The sequence below is a fragment of the Papio anubis genome, chromosome 4 (assembly GCF_008728515.1).
Source record: "Papio anubis isolate 15944 chromosome 4, Panubis1.0, whole genome shotgun sequence".
In the NCBI taxonomy this organism is placed as follows: domain Eukaryota; kingdom Metazoa; phylum Chordata; class Mammalia; order Primates; family Cercopithecidae; genus Papio; species Papio anubis.
Genome location: NC_044979.1, coordinates 6,953,546 through 6,974,220, shown reverse-complemented (window position 1 = coordinate 6,974,220; position 20,675 = coordinate 6,953,546). Strand labels below are relative to the sequence as shown.

The 20,675-nt window shown below is 38.8% G+C and overlaps 1 protein-coding gene across 16 annotated transcripts in view; it reads right to left on the bottom strand.

The window, feature by feature from the left end:
• KMT2C (lysine methyltransferase 2C) overlaps window positions 1–20,675 on the bottom strand; it is a 298,256-nt gene that overhangs the window by 158,917 nt on the left and 118,664 nt on the right. For all 16 annotated transcript variants that reach the window (XM_031664996.1, XM_031664992.1, XM_031665006.1 and 13 more), the window contains one exon: window positions 20,105–20,214. In XM_031664996.1, coding sequence (XP_031520856.1) covers window positions 20,105–20,214 — 110 coding nt within the window. The remainder of the gene's footprint in view (window positions 1–20,104; window positions 20,215–20,675) is intronic.

Sequence of the window (20,675 nt, the reverse complement as noted above, 5' to 3'; positions counted from 1 at the left end):
CAAAAATAAAATACAAACTGAGTAAGCTGAACAACAAAATGGGAGAGATTACCCAACCTAAACAAGAGAAAATAAACTGATTTAAAAAAAAAAAAAAAAAAAAAAAGGTGGCTGGGCGCAGTGGCTCAGGCATTAGCATTTTGGGAGGCCGAGATGGGTGGATCACCTGAGGTCAGGAGTTCAAGACCAGACTGACCAACATTGCAAAACCCTGTCTCTACTAAAAATACAAACATTAGCTGGGCATGGTGGCACACACCTATAATCCCAGCTACTTGGGAGGCTGAGGCAGGAGGATCACTTAAACCCAGGGGCAGAGGTTGCAGTGAGCCAAGACTGCACCACTTCACTCCAGCCTGGGCAAAAGAGCGAAACTCTGGCAATAAATAAATAAATAATATTTGTTTAAAAAAGACATTAAAGATACTTGTGGGACTATAATAAATGACGCAACATTCCTGCCACTGGAATCTCAGAAAAGGAACAAGATGCAGCTGAACAATTATTCGAAGATCTACAGATTCAGGAAATTGAATAAATCCAAAGAGGATACACATAAATAAATCAATGCTAATATATATCATAAACTTCTGAAAACTAACGACTAAACTGAAAAACCTTGAGAGAAGTAAGAGAAATGACACCTTATCCACAGATGAAAAACAATACAAATGACAGCAGATTTCTCGCCTGAAACCATGGAGGCCAGAACAAAGCAGGATAACATTTTTGTAAGTCCTAAAAGAACTGACAACAAACAATTCTATAACCAGCAAACATCCACTAGTAATGAAAGGGAAATCAAGAAATTGCGAGATGAATGAGAACTAAAAATTAGTCATGAGACAAAACTACATCAAAAGAATTGTTAGAAAAGTTATTGAACCAGAAAGGAAAATGATAAAAAGAAGGATTCTCAGAACATCCTGAAGGAATAAAGAACAAAGAAATAGTAAAAATATGGGCAATAAAACAGACTTTACTATTCTTTGAGTTTTCAAAATAATGTTTAACAATTGAAGCAAAAATTGTTACATGATGCAAAAGCTATGGTGGGTAAAACCGTTGATGTATTTCCAAAACTGAAGGCAGTTGGCACCAGGCTGTACTAGAAGTTATCACATTCTCAACTGGCACTACAATTATAGTAAAAATGATGTAGATCTAGTATCATTGAAAATATCACTGATGAAGCAGCAAGACTCATTAATGTTTTAAGTCTTGATCCATGAATACACATCTTTTAATTATCTGTTTTACAAAACGAGAAATAAAGCATAAACTAATTCTGTTATGCCATAGTTTTTCTTGAGGAAAGCAACTTCCGTGATCATGTGATTTATAAACTGAAATAACCGCTTTTTTCAAGGAACACCATTTTTACATGCAAGAACAACTAACAAACCATGATTATTCAAACTTGATTATCTAACACATTTCTTCAAAAATGAAGAAAGTGAGCCTGTCACTTCAAGGAAAACAACTTAGAACATGAGTAGACAATAAGAAGATTTGAAAAACTTACCACCAATGTAAGGTTAACTAATTCCAACACTTAAAAAGACTTTTCTGATGAGATCAGTGGATTACAACAAATGTGAATTTTGTTCTTTATTAAAAATGTGTAGGGCTAGGCAAGGTGGCCCACACTTGTAATCCCAGCACTTTGGGATCACTGGAGGCCAGGAGTTCAAGACTAGCCTAGCCAACATAGTGAAATCCCATCTCTACCAAAAGTACAAAAATTAGCTGGGCCTGGCGGTGCATGCCTGTAGCCCCAGCTACTCTGGAGGCTGAGGCATAAGCATCACTTGAACCCAGGAGGCGGAAGTGAGCTAAGATCGCACCACTGCATTCCAGCCTGGGCAATAGAGTAAGAGCCTATCTCAAACAAACAAAACAAAACAAACAAACAAACAAAACAAAACAAAACTGTATCAACAGTTGGAATATCTGGATTACTCAGTGAACCAATATTTTCCAAAGACCACTTAGTAATGTTATAAAATCATATATGGGTAAAAGAACCCCTGAAATTGCAAGGTAGTCTAATAAATTTTATACACACACACACACACACACACACACACACACACACACACACACACACATTTTTTTTTGTCTGAGATGGAGTCTCACTCTATCACCCAGGCTGGAGTGCAGTGGTACCATCTTGGCTCACTGCAACCTCCACCTCCCGGGTTCGAGCGATTCTTTGCCTCAGCCTCCCCCACAGGTGGGACTGCCAGCGCCTGCTACCATGGCTGGCTAATTTTTGTGTTTTTAGTAGAGACGGGGTTTCACCATCTTGGCCAGGCTAGTCTTGAACTCCTGACCTCATGATCCACCCGTTTCAGCCTCCCAAAGTGCTGGGATTACAGGGGTGAGCCACCATGCCCCGCCCATAAATTTTAAAGCATAAAGATATAAAGTTCATTGATGGGACTGCAGTCTTCAGATTGCACCAAACCACTTGAAAAACTTGAGAAACTACCACTTCTCAAGCTTTGGTGTAGTATCAAACAGGAATATTCATTATTCTGAAATGGTTATCAACATACCTTTCCTTTTTCCTAGCGTGTATCTTTCTGAGGCTAGTTTGTCTTCATGTATGTTACCCAAACCAACATATCAAAACATACTGAATGCAGAAACAGATGAGATATTTCAGCTGTCTTATATTAAGTCAGACATTAATATTTCAAAATAAGAGGAGTATACAGGTGTCCTGAGACCAAAAAGTTTGAGAACACTGGGTTATTAAGGCATATAAATAGGAATGGAACTGTTTTCCCAAGTGTTTGTTCACATTTTCACTCTCTCATCAGTTGAGTAAAAGAGTTAACACTTATCCAAATCCAGGCCAACATGGACTACATTTAGACTCAATTTGTGCTTATCTGATAGGTATCCAATACTATCTCACTGCAGTTTCAAATTTGCAATTCATGATTACTAATGAGATTGTGTACTTTGTCATGCGTTTACTGGACATTTGGATTGTCTGTTCTATAAATTGCCTCGTTGGGTGCTCTGCTCATTTCTCTATACAGTTGTCTCTTTATTTTTTGCACCGGAGTCTCACTCTGTCGCCCAGGCTGGAGTGTAGTGGCGTGATCTCAGCTCACTGCAAGCTCTGCCTCCCAGATTCTCACCATTCTCCTGCCTCAGTCTCCAGTGTAGCTGGGACTACAGGCGCCCACCACCACACCTGGCTAAATTTTTTGTATTTTTAGTAGAGACGGGGTTTCACCGTGCTAGCCAGGATGGTCTTGATCTCCTGACCTCGTGATCCACCAGCCTCAGCCTCCCAAACTGCCAGGATTACAGGCGTGAGCCACCGCAGCAGGCCAAGTTGTCTTTTTCTTATCCATTTGTAGTTGCTTATTCTAGAACCAATTCCTCTTTTTGGCCATTATGTGTTACCATTATCTTCCTCTCTAAGGCTTGTGCTTTCATTTTTACAGTATGTTTTAATAAACGGAAGTTATTTCTTGAATGTAGTTGAATGCTCCAATATTCTCCTTTACATTCAGTGCTGTATCTCAAGAATGCTTTTACAAAAATATTCTCCTATGTTATCTTTTTAAAAGCTTATGAGTTTAGGTGGAAATACGAAGGGCCAAAAGGAATTGAAAGACATTTTCCTACCATTTGTTCTTTCTCTTGATTTTCATGACTCGATCTTATCTTCTAGTATGCCTGATAATTTCTGACTTATTGCTAAATTTTGTTTTTGAAATACCTGTAGAGATATTTTGAAACACTAGATGATGCCAGTTACCAGAGATTTTTTTTTTCCTCCACATGGGTCCTTGGGCTAGAAAAGATCACATTAATTTAATATGCATATGAGCTGCTTTGAAGCTCATGATTATTCAAAGTTGAGTCTTTGTGAAAGCAGATTTTTTTCCACCACCTTCCCGCATTTCCAAGGTGCAGGCCTAGGGATCAGCAAACTTTTTCCAAAAAGCCAGATAGCAAATACTGTCGGTTCTGTGTAACAAGGGGCAAAACCGGGGATATCTTGAGAGCGTATCTGTATATATCTGATGAGAGCAAATAAATTTCCACAAACTTACTGATAATTATTCAGAATATAATGATTGAATACAATTGTTTGTAATATAGGTCTACTAATGAAAATAATAGAATTTGGAAGGGGAAATAACATTTCATTTAATTGGGATTCAAAGCTATTTTCCTTATCATTGAAATTGATTATAAGTGTTCATTTGTACATTCTGATCTACAATGAGATTTTCTTTTTCTTGAGACAGTCTTGCTGTGTGATCCAGGCTGGAGTGCAGGGGTGTGATCTCAGCTCACTGCAACTTCTGCCTCCCAGATTCAAGTTATTCTCTTGTCTCACACTCCAGAGTAGCTGGGATCACAGGCATGAGCCACCATACCTGGCTAATTTTTGTATTTTTTAGTAGAGACAGGGTTTTGCCATGTCGGCCAGGCTGGTCTCAAACTTCTGGCCTCAAGTGATCGACCTGCCTCAGCCTCCCAAAGTGTTGGGATCACAGGTGTGAGCCACCATGCCCAGCCTACAATGAGATTTCCTATATCCACATTTGAAAAATCTTTTTAACATGGAGGTCTGATAGAAATCCACAAGCATGTAATTTTAATTGAGCATATTCATCTTTGAAAGTTAATTATAAAATTTTATTAGAGTCTTCTCTTCACCTTTGTCTTTTAGCATGTCATTATATTGCAGAATAATTACTTCCAATTAAAGGACAGATTGAAGCTCCTGATTCAGAGAGTTAAATGGATCTTGAAATATGGAAATTCTTTTTTTTTTTTTTTTTTTAAGACAGAGTCTCACTTTGTCACCCAGGCTGGAGTGCAGTGGCGTGATCTCGGCTCACTACAAGCTCCGCCTCCCAGGTTCACGCCATTCTCCTGCCTCAGCCTCCAAGTGGCTGGGACTACAGGCACGCACCACCACGCCCGGCTAACTTTTTCTATTTTTAGTAGAGATGGGGTTTCACCGTGTTAGCCAGGATGGTCTCGATCTCCTGACCTCGTGATCCGCCCACCTCGGCCTCCCAAAGTGCTGGGATTACAGGCATGAGCCACCGCGCCCGGCGGAAATTCTTTTATACTTCTCTTGAGGTCCAAAACCTGCTACAGGAACTGCAGTCTGAGCTTGGAAAATAACTCTGTAGCAAATTTATATGGGAATAGAGATGGTGATTTTTATTTTAACTTCTGACAGCATATAAACTGTGTAAAGTAACCTGCCATCACTTGTGATCAAAACAATAGTTGTAGAAGTGACCTTACCACAGTTTAAGACTTATAATCACTGTTCTACCTTGTAATTTTAGGTTGAATTTGTTACAAAATATTATGAAATCTATAGGAAAAGTCAACTTTCAAAGCTATTAAGTATTTGACTTAATAGTTGAGGGCAATCTTACTCAGAAAAATTTCAATCTCATTCCTCAATGCAAAAAAAACTGCAATAAAACTTTACCACTGCCAAGTCATTAAACTGCTATGTAGAAAGGTAATTCAGTATATTCTGCCTCTATATATAACAAAAATTCATAGGATTTGATGATGAAGTCCATAAACACAAGTCAAAATCACCGCTGACACTATTATATAATAGCTCACTAAAACATGACAGATTTAAATATTTTCTGCAAAGTACCTGCTAATAAATAATACAATAAATAATCAGGCTTTAAACACCTGACATTTAACAAGCTTTATAAATTTGTCCAACTAAAGTCTTTCTGCTCCACAGTTATTTTTGCCACTATCAACTGTAACACATCTTAGCAGATTCCACTTCAGGTTGCACTAAATTAGTGTTTGCTCAACTTTTCTGAAAATATTTTCTCTTGTAGTTGTTTCACATAGACTATGCATAAATACTAATTCCTCAATCATTTCAAACTCAGTGACTTCTGGAATATGTAACAACTGAATAGTACTGCTAACACCTATTCATCCATCAAAAGCCTAAGAAAACCATGAAAAATCATTCACCCTCCTTTCCAAAATGACTTGATATTACTCCCAACGTCCTTAACTTTTAGAGCAGTTACTCTCGCTGAAAGGCTAATAGTCTTTTTTAAAGTTTATTTCCTATGAACGTATCTTTGGTTACCATAATAAAACATAATTTAATTAACTACTGTTGGTAATGGTTTTCCTTGCTTGGCTAACAAATAAGCCATTGAAAAACTTACTTTAATTATAGCCTCATTTCCATTTTTTGTTTTTGAGAAAAAATTCTGCTGTGATAAAATTTTGCTTTAATTTACTGTTTTTTTTCTGACCTTTTAGTTTTATTCCTGTTGGTTGGGAATAATGTGAGAAGTGCCCAGTCTGGTAATGTTGATATATATTGTATTCTTTTAGCACAACCATAGTCTTCTGGCATAATAAATAGAATGCTTTGCTATCTAATTTGTTGATAACAGTATACATTCCACTATGCCTCAAAAGTGTTACATATCAAGTCTACTTTTCTCCTTTTCTTGTTTTAACATGATAGGTAGGTATGCACTGGTAATGAGAGAAATAAATAAGATACCAGGGCAATATGCGTGGCACGCACACACATACAGATACTAACAAACTGTAACTATGTCATTGTGATTTGTAGCATGCAGAGCAGCAATTTGAAATATATGTGCTCTCTGCAGCAACCAACTTTGACACTGCAGTGCAAAAGAAGTCATATATAATGCCCAAATAAATGGGCGTGGTTTTGTTCCCATAAAATTTTAGTTTTAAACACTAATATTTGAATGTCATATGATTTCCTATGTCATAAAATTATTATTCCCTTTTAAATTTTTTTCAGACATTTTAAAAGGTAAAAAACATTTTTAGTTCATGTCCCATAGCTGGAGGACTGAATGTGACCCACTAAAATTAAAAAATATATATATACACACACACATATATGAGAGACATGTGAATATATGTGAACATATATATGATATGTGAACATCAGACAACAAAGGACTGTGGAGCTTTGAGAAATGAGAAACAAAAGAGGTGAGCTCTACATATGCCCCAGCACACAACCATGAGAGAGTTTCCAGGCCATGGCATAGAGAGTGGCAAGTGAGGCAAATCTCAGCTGACTCCTGAGCTGGAGAGAGAAAGTTAAGAGCCAGTAGAGAAAAAAGCAGCAAGGAATAACTGCACAGAACACTGGGAGGAGAGAGTTGCATAGAAAAGAAACCCAGAGGTCTATGGAGGTCCCCTCTCAAGCATTCACCAGAGAACTGATCAGCATACACATATGAGGAAACTATCAGAGACCAGAAAAAGAACCATCAGAAAGAATGGGAGGGAACAGGGCCTGATATTCATACAAAGCCAAGAATATTGTCTGTTCCCACTAGCCAAACTGGGAAAACTATTAATTCATGGAACATTCAACAGAGTCCATAGGAAAGTTTTGCCTCAGTAGTGAGGAATAATTAGTCCTGGATTAAGCACTCCTTCATATCTGCCTAATAAATCATAAAAACAAAACTGAAAAGAATGAAACTGTTTATAAGTAGCTCAACTACATCTCAAAACAAAGCTCAAGAAGATTTATAGAATAAAGAAAACAACCAGAACCCAAGGTAAATTTTACAACTAAATAAAGATTATCAGGCATAAAAAGAAGCAGACAATCATGATGCAAACTGAAAATAATCAAAACTGACCCAGAACTTACAGAGATGTTAAAATTTGCAGAGGAGGACATTAAAACTGTTTTTATACGTGTATCCCATATAATCAAAAAGTTAAATAGAGACATGGGAGATAAACAAGAAAAGCCAAAATCAAACTTTCAAAGACAAAAACATTTGAGATGAAAATTACATTGGATGAACTAATGCAGATTAGAAATTGCAGAAGATTAGCAAACTTGAAGATATAAGAACAGACACCAGCTAAAGTACAAAAAGAAAAAAAAATCTTTAAAAATGATTTTTAAAAAGCATCAGTGAGCAGTCAGGCAGCTTCAAATGGCCTAATATACAGGTAACTGGAGTCCCCAAAGGAGAGAAAAGAGGAAGAGAAAAAAATACTTGAAGAAATAACTGCTGAAAACTTTCTAGCCATAACAAGAACTATTAACTCACAGATCCAAGAAACTCAGCAAACCCCAAGCACAAGAAACATGAAGAAAATTAGACCAAGGGATAACATAATCAAACTGTTCAAAATCAGGGAAACATTATTAATAGCAGCCATATAAAAAGACATGTTACCTATAGAAGAACAAAGATAAGAACAACATCAGATTTCTTATGAGAAACAATGCAAGTGAGAAGACAGCAGCACATCTCTAAAGTTCCAGAAGAAAAAAAGCCAACTAGAATTCTATGCCTGGCAAAAATATCTTTCAAAAATGAAGATGAAATAAAGGCACATCTGAAACATAAATAATGAAATAATTCATCAACAGGAGACCTTCACTGCAAGAAATCTTAAAGGATATTCTCCAGAAAGAAAATGATGTCAGATGAAAATCTGGATCAATACAAAGAATAAAGAGCACCAAAGTGGTAACTATAAGAGCAAACATCTTTTAAATTTTTTATTATTTAAATCTCTAACAGATATATATTTAATAAACAGCAAAAAATTAGAGTTTATAACATATGTAAAAGTCAAATGCATGGCAGCAATAGCAGAAAGTGCAGGAGGGAGGAAAAGAAAGTAAATGAAGGAACGGTTTTATTATTGATGAAGTGTACAATATTACCTGAAGGTAGACCTCTGGAAATGTACACTACAAATCTTAAAGCAACCACAAAAATAATTTTTAAAAATAGGTGAAAGTAATAAAAAGAGGCAAACTGGACTCATAATAAATAATGGAGGCTGGGCGTGGTGGCTAACGCTTGTAATCCCAGCACTCTGGGAGGCTGAGGTAAGCAGATCACGAGGTCAGGAGATCGAGACCATCCTGGCCAACACGGTGAAACCCCACCTCTACTAAAAATACAAAAATTAGCTGGGTGTGGTGGGGTGCACCTGTAATCCCAGCTACTCCAGAGACTGAAGCAGGAGAATCGCTTGAATCCAGGAGGCAGAGATTGCAGCAAGCCGAGATAGCGCCACTGCACTCCAGCCTGGCAACAGAGCAAGACTCCATCTCAAAAAAAAAAAAAAAAAAAAAAAAGTAAAAGAATGCAAGAAGGCCAGGTACAATGGCTCACACCTGTAATCCCAGCACTTTGGGAGGTCAAGGCAGGAGACTCACTTGAGCTCAGGAGTTTGAGACCAGTCTGGGCAACACAGTGAGACCCCATATATAAAAAAATAAAGTAGCTGGGTGTGGTGGTGCACAACTGTGGTCCCTGCTGCTGGGAGGCTGAGGTAGATCACTTGAGCCTAGGAGGTCAAAGCTGCAGTAAGGTATGATGACACCACTGCACTCCAGCTTGGGTGACAAAGCAAGACCCCATCTTGGCAGGTGGGGGATGCAAGGAAAATGATGCAAGGAACAGATGTAGACAAATAGAAAACATATAAGAAGACAGTCATATTAAACGTGCATGGTCTAAATACCCCCAATTAAAAAGCAGAGATTTTTAGACCATGTACATTTAATGTGATTGTCTCTTATATGTTTTTATCAGATAAATAAAACTATTGCCTTCAAGAAACACAAGTTAAATACAAAGATGCAAACAGGTTAAAATAAAAGGATGGAATAATATACGCCATGCTTACACTAGTCAAGAGAAAGCTAGAATGGAAATATTAATATCAAGCAAAGCCTATTTCAGAGTTAAACACAAAATTTTTCCACTACTTGCAGTCAAAAGTATCGTTAACACTCTCTTTGCACTCTGCTCAAAGCTACAAAGTTCTTTTGTATAAACATTAGAACACTTACCACAGCCTGCCTATAATGGAGAATAATTTAATGTTATAGACTATACAACACTCATACTACAGCCCATGAGACAGAAATATGTAGCATTTGAGACACCTTCCAATTATATTATAAAACTCTATGCAAACAAAAATTAACAAAGCAGATCTGAGACTATTATATTATCCTGTGAAGGAGGGTCTGTGTGTTTGCACAGTTGGTCCTAGGCTGGCTTCTGAGAACTTGATTTTCAGGAGGGTTCCCTAACTGATAATCATGGTTTACTGTACCTAGGCTATGGAAATAATGTGGCTTATCCTATTCTTTTTATGAGACTGGAAATTTCACACATGCTAGGCAGAGAGTATACCTACATGACCAGCCTATATAAAAACTGTGAGTTTCTTCGGCAGTCACATATGTTGCTGTATTTTCATTAAGGGGAAAGAAGGTAGTCTGTGTGATCCTTATGGAAGGCACAGCACATAAGGAAGCCTGTACATGAATTTTTCCAGACTCTGTCAGTGTTTTTTTCCATTGAGATCTTTCTACTATATATCCATACTATGTTACAGTAATAAATCTTAGCCATTACAACTCTAAGCTGATCCCATGAGTCCTTCTAGCAAATCTCCAAACATGGAGGCAGTCTTGTGGACCCCTGACACAAATATAGGGTTGTGATCTCTTAAGGTTTATCCTTCCTCTTAAACTATAAAGGGCTGGCCGGGCACAGTGGCTGACACTTGTAATGCCAGCACTTTGGGAGGCCGAGGTGGGTGGATCATGAGGTCAAGAGATTGAGACCATCATGGCCAACATGGTGAAACCCCATCTCTACTAAAAATACAAAAATTAGCTGGGTGTGGTGGCACACGCCTGTAGTCCCAGCTACTTCCAAGAGGCTGAGGCAGGAGAGTCACTTGAATCAGGGAGGTGGAGGTTGCAGTGAGCCGATATCGTGCCACTGCACTCCAGCCTGGTGACGGAGCGAAACTCCATCTCAAAACAAAGAAAAAACCTATAAAGAGCTAGGCGCAGTGGCTCACGCCTATAATACTAGCACTTTGGCAGGCCCAGGTGGGAGAATTGCTTAGGCCCAGGAATTGAGAGCAACCTGGACAACAGAGCAAGACCCTGTCAAGAAAGAAAGGAAAGAAAGAGGGAAAGAGAGAAAGAAAAGAAAGAAAAGAAAGAAAGAAAGAAAAGAAAGAAAGAAAAGAAAGAAAAGAAAGAAAAGAAAGAAAAGAAAGAAAAGAAAGAAAGAAAGAAAGAAAGAAAGAAAGAAAGAAAGAAAGAAAGAAAGAAAGAAAAGTTGGCCAAGTGTGGTGGCTCACGCCTGTAATCCCACCACTTTGGGAGACCAAAGTGGGCAAATCACAAGGTCAGGAGTTCGAGACCAGCCTGGACAACATGTTGAAACCCCATCTCTACTAAAAAAATACAAAAAATTAGCTGAACATGGCGGCGGGCACCTGTAATCCCAGCTACTTGGAAGGCTGAGGCAGCGGAATCACTTGAACCCAGGAGGCAGAGGTTGCAGTTAGCCAAGATCACGCCCCTGCATTCCAGCCTGGTGACAGTGTGAGACTCTGTCTCAAAAACATAAAAAAGAAGTTAGCCAGGTGTGGTGGCATGCATTTGTGGTCCCAGCTACTCCAGAGGCTGAGGCAGGAGGACTGCTTGAGCCTAAGAAGTCGAGGTTGCAGTAAGCCATGATCGTATTACTGCACTCAGCTTAGACAACTGAGATGCTATCTCTTAAAAACAGAAGTAAAAACAAACAACTATAGGGGAAAATAAGGGATACATACTTTAAGAATTTTTTTTTTAATTTACATGGAAAAACACTAGGATTCTACAGAAAATAAAACAGTATTAAATAACACTATTTATAAAATAGATATAGCAAATTACCTTACGTAAAGATCCAAGTCAGTCACTTAAAAGATCTTACATAAAAGTGCTTTCCATTGGTTCGAGGAGAGACTTTTACTATATGCTGTTCTTCCATTTTTTTAGACAAATTACATTTAAAAGTTTAAATTTGCTTATCTACATTCTTAATGTAAATTGCCACCTTACTATAGGAAAGCTATTTTTGTTTCTGCAGTCTACAAAAAGAACAAAAATATTAAAAACATACAACTCTTCTCACAGAACTAAGTTGGTTTTACACAAGACATCTGGCACAAAATACAATGAAATTTTAATACAGAATTACAGCAGGGGATGAGTGTAGAGAAGGAAGAGATTACCAATTCTAAGAGGGGAGACAACAGAAGTACTTTTTATATGTCCTATTTTAAGAGTAAAACTTTTTTTTTTTTTTTTGGAGACAGAGACTTAGGCCGGAGTGCAATATAATGATCTCAGCTCACTACAACCTCTGCCTCCAGGATTCAAGAGATTCTCCTGCCTCAGCCTCTCGAGTAGCTGGGATTGCAGGTGCATGCCAACACAGCAAGCTAATTTTTGTATTTTTAGTAGAGATAGGGTTTCACCACATTGGCCAGGCTGGTTTCAAACTCCTGACCTCAAGTGATCAGCTTGCCTCAGCCTCCCAAAGTGCTAGGATTACAGGCATGAGCCACGTGCCCAGCCAACACTGAACATTTTATTCAGAACTAGTTAAGAAAACAGAAATATATGTTGGGGGTTTATGGACTACTTCCTTTTGGGGGGCAGTACTGGGAATACAAGAGAAAGGAGATTGATTGATGGATGGATTGATTGATTTAGAGAAGGAGTCCTGCTTTGTTGCCCAGGATGGAGTGCAGTGCCACCTCCTGGGTTCAAGCAATTCTCCTGCCTCAGCCTCCCAAATAGCTGGGATTACAGGTGTGTACCACCACATCTGGTTAATTTTTATATATTTTTAGTAGAGACAGGGTTTTGCCATGTTGGCTAGGCTGGTGTCGAACTCCTGACCTCAGGTGATCCACCCGCCTCAGCCTCCCAAAGTGCTGGGATTACAGGCATGAGCCACTGCGCCTGGCCAAGAAACGAGCTTTAGATAAATAAAATGATTAAACATTTGTAGCATGTAGAATGAAACTATTCCCTCAGTAATACTCAAATTATCCATATTTCCAAGATGTTGGTAGCACCCCAAGAGCTTCAAAAGGGAAATTAAAAGAAAAACACCGTTAGCCTTCCTGAAACACAGATTCACTGTTTGCCATATTCTTTTCTCTAGTAAAAGATGAATAAAATTTCCCCTGGAAAAACTAAAAACAATCTGAGGTATATTTCAGAAAAAAACGAAATTGCATGATAAAAATGCCATGTAACAACTGAGGAAATTATTTTAAATATATTAACACAGGAATAATATCGTTAAACCAGGATTTTCAACCTCAGCACTATCGACATTTTAAGCTGTGTAGTTTTTGGTGTGGGAGGCCGTCCTGTATATTGTAGAATGTTTAGTGGCAGCCCTGACATCTACCCAATAGAGGCCAGTAGGACCTACCTCCTCATTCAAGCTAATGCACTAAATTTTGCCCTTCATTGACAAAACCCATTAATGCATGTATTTATCCCATTAGTGACTCTCTTGTGTTCCAGGTACTTTGCTAGGCACCAGAGAAAATATTATAAAGCAAAACAGCTATTTTCCTCACGCTCATGGTGCTTACAGCCATGGTGGGAAAAATCCATAGAAAAAGACTCACATACACAAACGGAGACAGAAGAAAAAACTCACACAAACAAACGTTGCCAATGTTGTTAAGTTACATAAAGGAGATATGCATGGCTGCGTATGGTGGCTCATGCCTATAATCCCAGCACTTGGGGAGGCCAAGGCAGGCAGATCACTTCAGGCCAGGAGTTCAAGACCAGCCTGGCCAACATGGCAAAACGCTGTCTTTACTAAAAACACAAAAATTAGCCAGGTGTGGTGGTGCACGCCTATGATCTCAGCTACTTGGGAGGCTGAGTGGTGGGAGATCACTTGGGCCCAGGAGGCAGAGGTTGCAGTGAACTGATACTGCACCACTGCACTCCAGCCTAGGAGACAGAGGGAGACCATGTCTCCCAAAAAAAACAGAAGGCATACATATTCCACTGAGAATGTATAATAAAGCTGCATACTCAAACATTTCTTATTAAAAGATGTGCACAACCAAAATATTTACGAAGTACTGCAATCCCTCATCTGAGCTTTATAGTATCTCATTCCTTTCCATTTTCTTATATTAAAAAGCCTAATTCTAACTTGGGTTTATTTTAATATCTAGTTTCCATGGCTCTCATAGGTTTTAAAAAACAGGTTCTCCCCAAAAGTAAAATAATCTAATTAGAAGTAGTACATGATTTCCACAATCATTTTTGAATCTCAACCAAAATTATCAAAATTGAAGCAAATAAAATTTCACCCTAATAAAAATATTGAATTTTTAATAAGTGGGCTTAAAACAAACCAGAGCTCTTTAGAATATTTTAAACAAATCAGAAAATTCCATGTTCAAGTTTTTTAAGATGACAAACATGAGTTTTTTGTTCTGTTTTTACAACCTTCACTATTTCTGACAATAAAATATCAACATAAATAGTTTAAAACATCTGTTTTCGAAATGTTCAACCCCCCAGGACATGTTTCTTTGAAAAGTCACTGCATTCTCAATGTTGAAATGACAACTTTATCTTGAAGGGGCAGGTTAAGTGTTTGTTTTCTTTGAAAATAGAGCTAGGTATCAGAATATACTCAGCTACATGTCAACATAAGAAAGATCAGCAAATTTAATTTTTTATTTTTTATTTTAATAGAGACGAAATCTCACTATGTTGCCCAGGCTGGTCTCAAACTCCTGGGCTCAAGAAATCCTCCCATCTTGGCCTGCCAACGTGGGAGGTGGGAATTATAGGTGGGAGCCACCGCACCTAGCCAAGGTCAGCAAATTTAGAACATCTACCTTTTGGCAAAATATAAATGTCTTCTAAGTTCAATAGCTATATCGCCCCTAGGGAAACTTTTGTGATAGCAGAAATTTTCCTTGGCTCCTCCTTCCCAATCATTTCTGTAGAACTGTAAAGATTTGCTCTATTTAGAGATTAAGTATATAAACTTTCATGTAATTAGCCACATTGATAACCTCCAGTAACACTTTTGGGTACTTCAAACTTATTTGCTGCCTATGAATGATTCCATGAATGATCTTCAGTGCTATCAATTAGTCTACAAATATTTACTGAGGAATAACCAAACAGAAAAAAACCCTATCCAAATGGCACTACTATACTAGCGAGAGGGAGATGAACAATAAGTAAGATTATTAAGTGAATATACACTCTGTCAGAGGTGATAAGTACGAAAAAGAAAACAAAAAAGCAGATATTACGGGAAGAGAAGGCATTTGGAATCTTTGACAGCAAGCCTAGCAAAGGCCTCACTGTAAAGTCACGCTTCAATAAATACATAAAGGATATGAGGGGACAACTCATGCATTATGAAAGGCCCTGAGGTGGACCTGCGTCTGCGTACTTGAGTAAGACCAACGAGGTCAGTGTGGCTTAAGGAAGTAAATGAAGAGTTATAGTGAAAGATGTCTGAGAAGTACATGTGAGGCGTGGTGAAGATCATGTAGAGCCTTACAGGTTAGTAAAGAATCTGTTTTTTTTTTCCTCAGAATAAATTGGGAAGTCACTGAAAAAGTGTTAAGTACAGCAGTGACGTGACTGGACAATCTATATTTAGTTACATCAGTATGGACTCGTGTACTTATTCTATGGATGAAAATGCAATATTATCATTATTTTTGTGGTTGCTAAAATTGGTCCAGTTCTTAGGAGCTCCTTCAGGTTGGCTGCCGTGCTTTGAACAGGTTTTCATCTTTTTAAGCACTTCGTTACTTTCTGGCACCACAAGATGATCTAGGCTTACCTTATATTTTCTCTGCATCAGTCCTGTAAGGAACTACTTCTCAAGGAGCCCTGGTTCCTTTCATTGAAGAACAATGGTTAGAGACCAAGATCTAAGCACTAGGCATTCTCAATGCTACTGGGGTGTGCCATTTCTATGCCCTCTCAGGGGACAGAAGCAGGAAATATACATATTCAAATTAACTCATACATATGCACACATCTATATTTCTGTATGTCTGTGTAAATATTAAAAACCATGAGTTTATATTCATACTTCTGATCTCATTTCAACACTACAGCATGACCATGACTATACACTTCTTTTTGTCTCAAGACACCATTTTCTACAGTTACTTAGGTGAGTTCTTTCCTTCCCTATCCAATTCTGTGTGAATTTTACTATTCCTTTTTGGGTTCTCCTGCATCTGGGTTGGTGGTAATTGCTTATTTGGTCCCCCACATCCTAGTTCGTGGCAACTGCATAGAAGCATGTAAAATAATCCTATGGTTCTAAGAATTAGAGTTATACTAACAAACATACTCTGAGAAGTGCCACTCACATTTCATCCATGCTACACAGATTTCCATTCCCTTCTTCTCCCTCCCACTCCCTATAGGTAACCAATCTCTAGTTTCTGATTTATCTGCATGGCACTCCATTATATGGATGTATGGATGTAACAGCTTATTCAACCATTCTCCTCTGTGTGGGCATTTAGTTTGTTTCCAATATTTCACAAATTAAATAATACTATAATTAATAACATTTAATAATACATAATTTGTATTGTTAGAGGCATATTCAGGATAGATTCCTAGAATAATTGAGAGGTAAATGCATATATAGTTTGTTAGGTATCACCAAATTTCCCTCCAAAAGACGTGTACCAATTTGCATCTGCAGCAGCAAAGAATGAGAGTACGTTTCCCCACAGCCTTTTCAACAAATGTGTTGTTTTATGTTTGAATTTTTGCCAGTGAGACAAGTCTTCCTTTCTTGAGACAAAGTTCTAACTAACCGGTCCATCTTGTGCCTATTTGATAATGAAGAATAATGAACAAAAGCCAGGCGTGGTGGCACACGCCTGGAATCCCAGCACTTCCGGAGGATAAGGTGGGAGGATTGCTTGAGCTCAGGAGATCGAGACTAGCCTGGACAACACAGCAGAACCTAGTCTCTACAAAAAATTTAAAAACTAGCTAGGCAAGGCGGCGCATGCCTGTGGTCCCAGCTATTCGGGAGGCTGGGGGAAGGATCGTTTGAGCCTGGGAGGCCAAGGTTGCCAATGAGCTGTGATCACGCCACTGCTCTGGACTCCATGGTGGTGAGATCCTGAAACAAGGGGCTGAAAGAAGAGGGAATGAAGGAAGGAAGAAGAGGAATGGAATGAATGGAATGGAACGGAATGGAGGGGAGGGGAAGGAAGGGGAAGGAAGGAAGGAAGGAAGGAAGGAAGGAAGGAAGGAAGGAAGGAGGGAAGGAAGGAAGGAAGGAAGGAAGGAAGGAATGGAAGGGGAATGGAATGGAATGGAATGGAATGGAATGGAATGGAATGGAATGGAATGGAATGGAATGGAATGGAATGGAATGGAATGGAATGGAATGGAATGGAATGGAATGGAATGGATGGAATGGAATGGAATGGAATGGAATGGAATGGAATGGAATGGAATGGAATGGAATGGAATGGAATGGAATGGAATGGAATGGAATGGAATGGATGGATGGAATGGATGGAATGGAACGGAACGGAAAACGGAATGGAATGGAGAGAGGGAGGGAGGGAGAGAGGAAGGGAGGGAGGTGGGAGGGGAGAGGGGAGGGAGGGGAGGGGAGGGGAATTGAAGGACAAAACAAACAAAAAACAGTACAAATGGCAATACAAAACTGACCCTCCTGTGAGTTTTGAGTGATTGAATCAAGCGGAGAAGTAAAGGTTTGACAGAGTTACCACTAGGTCCCTTCTAATCCCCACATGGTCTACCTACTCCAAGTACTTAATCTGTATTTAACTTGCTTAGGCCCACCAAATACCAATGCCTAAACAAAGTCAGAAGGGATGCAATGTCTCCTAAGGCCTTGTAATTCCTCTGCTAGTGGTAGGATACAGTCTTCATCTCCAAATACAATTTAATTATTAATCAGGAAGAACAAAAATGGTAACTTCTGTCCAAAAGGGACAGAGTGAGGCAAGTTTTCTTTTAACTACCTTCCCAGCAAACAGAGGTAGGAAATATGTGTATACATACAAACTCAGACAACTACCTACACCTACATTTCTATACTAAGTATCAAATACTATGAGTTTATATTGATTCCTCTATTTCCAATCCACCACCAAAAAGCTCATTTAGCCTTTGTTACCTTCCCTGTAATACTTTTCACTGTCACAAAATAGCCCAAAATAAAAATTACTTTTGTGAAGTAATTCATAAAAGAGATGGTTTTCACTGAAATATCATTGTCTTAATCCAGCCTCTAAGAATGCTCAGGCTGGGGAAAATACTATTATGCATTAAACTGTTCAAAATTTGATGACATATACACTTTAATGTAAAATTTCCAAAACAAGCACTCTGACTTCACTACTCTTGAGGTCATGGTTACTCATCTACATAAATCAGGTCGTTTTGATAATCCGAGGAAAGCTAATGTTCTAATGATTGAACTATCACTTGAATGTTAAGTCCTTGTCTCAACTATACTTTTGAAAGCTTTGCCTATGTTCTATCTATTAAAGCCCATATGGTTTCTAAGGTCAAAATTTCCAGTTTTAATGTTTCACTGGAAGGGCTGTCTCACTTCTCCCAAAAAAAACTATTAAAAACCAAAAGTGCCGGGCGCAGTGGCTTATATCTATAATCCCAGCACGTCAGGAGGCCGAGGCGGGCAGATCACCTGAGGTCAGGAGTTCAAGATCAGCCTGGCCAACGTGGTGAAACCCCATTTCTACTAAATATACAAAAATTAGCCAGGTTGGTGGCACAAGCCTATAATCCCATCCACTCAGGAGGCTAAGGCAGCAGAATCGCTTGAACCAGGGAAGCAGAGGTTGCAGTGAGCTGAGATCATGCTACTGTACTCCAGCCTGGGCAATAGAACAAAACTCCTCTCAAACAAAAAAGAAAAAAAAAGGGAAGGCCAGGCACAGTGGCTCACATCTAAAATCCTAACACTTTAGGAGGCCAAGGAGAGAAGAGAGGATCCCTTGGGCCCAGGAGTTTGAGACCAGCCTGGGCAACATGGTGAGACCCCATCTCTACATTTTAAGAAAAAAGAAAAAGAAAAGAAATTTGTAGACATCAAAGCAGTATTACTTCATAGAGTTTGCTGTCTTTATAAATGGGAGGTAGCTACTGAATTTGTATTTGTTTCAAAATATATATAGTTTCAAAATTACATGAAAATCACAGGAAAAGCTCTGAAAAATGGAACACTATGCACATATTTGATACAATGCAATGAAGATAAACTGAACTGCCAACCGGACTAAAAAAAATCTTTAATCACTTTTTAAAAAGGTAGTGCACATTATGGACTACTGACCTTCAAATCTTTTCAAATATTTTCTCTCATTTTAAATTATTATCAAATAGTTTTGTCTTAAAAAGTAACCACATGAATTATAAGCATAGTTCAAATTTTTCATTTCTAAAATTTTCATTTCTAATTTAAATGTAAACTACTTATTTTAAAAGATTCAAGTTCACTGAATAACATACTACACTCCAATGGCTTACACAAATTAATTTTTTTTTTTTTAAGGCAGGGTCTCACTCCAGCACCCAGGCTGGAGTGCAGTGGTGCAATCATGGCTCACTGCAACCTCAATCTACTGGACTCAAGCAATCCTCCCACCTCAGCACCCCAAGTTGCTGGGACTACACATGTGCACCAGCATGCTCAGCTAATTTTTGCATGAAATAACTTTTTTTTTTTTTTTTAAACAGCATCTCGCTCTGTCACCCAGGCTGGAGTGCAATGGTGCAATCTCGGCTACCTGCAACCTCCCCCTCCCAGGTTCAAGCAATTCTCCTGCCTCAGCATCCCAAGCAGCTGGGATTACAGGCGACTGCTACCATGCCCAGCTAATTTTTGTATTCTTGGTAGAGAAGGGGTTTTACCATGTTGGCCAGGCTCGTCTTGAACTCCTGACCTCAAGTGATCCACCCGCCTCAGCCTCCCAAAGTGCTAGGATTACAGGTGTGAACCACCATACCCAGCCTAAAATTACTCTTAATAAAAATTAATAATTTCCTATTTTGGGAGCTTTTACACTACAGCAATCATTTAATAATTCTTTCAAGTGAACTTCTGATTAAAGTGAATGTTATAAAACTATGATTTAAATATTTGCTTTGTCTACTTACTTCTGTGCTCCCTGAGACAACAGCTTTGTCCACGTTCACTAACGATGGTTCTTCCATCTGGCATACTCCTAGTGACCACTCCACACAACGGTGATGAGCCCAACAAGTGCCTAAAATGGGAAAAACAAAAAGGAGCAAATGAGCACACATTAAAAATATTAAAGCTAATAAAGACATAAAACTTCAAAATCAACTCTAATATGTAAATATACAATGGCATTCTATATTTGTGACACCAGTAAAGTGGCCCTCCTAAAAATGTGGACCAACCACTGAGTGCCAATATCAATATGAACCCAAGAACATCTTAGAAATACAGAATCTGTCTGGGCACAGTGGCTCGCTCCTGTAATCTCAGCACTTTGGGAGGCCAAAGCTGGTGGATCTCTTGAGCCAGGGGAACTTGAAACCAGCCTGGCTAACATGGCAAAACCCTGTCTCTACAAATTAGCTGGGCATGGTGGCGCATGCCTGTAATCCCAGCTACTCAGGAAGCTGAGGCACGAGAATCACTTGAACCCAGGGGACAGAGGTTGCAGTGAGCTGAGATCACGCCACTGCACTCCAGCCT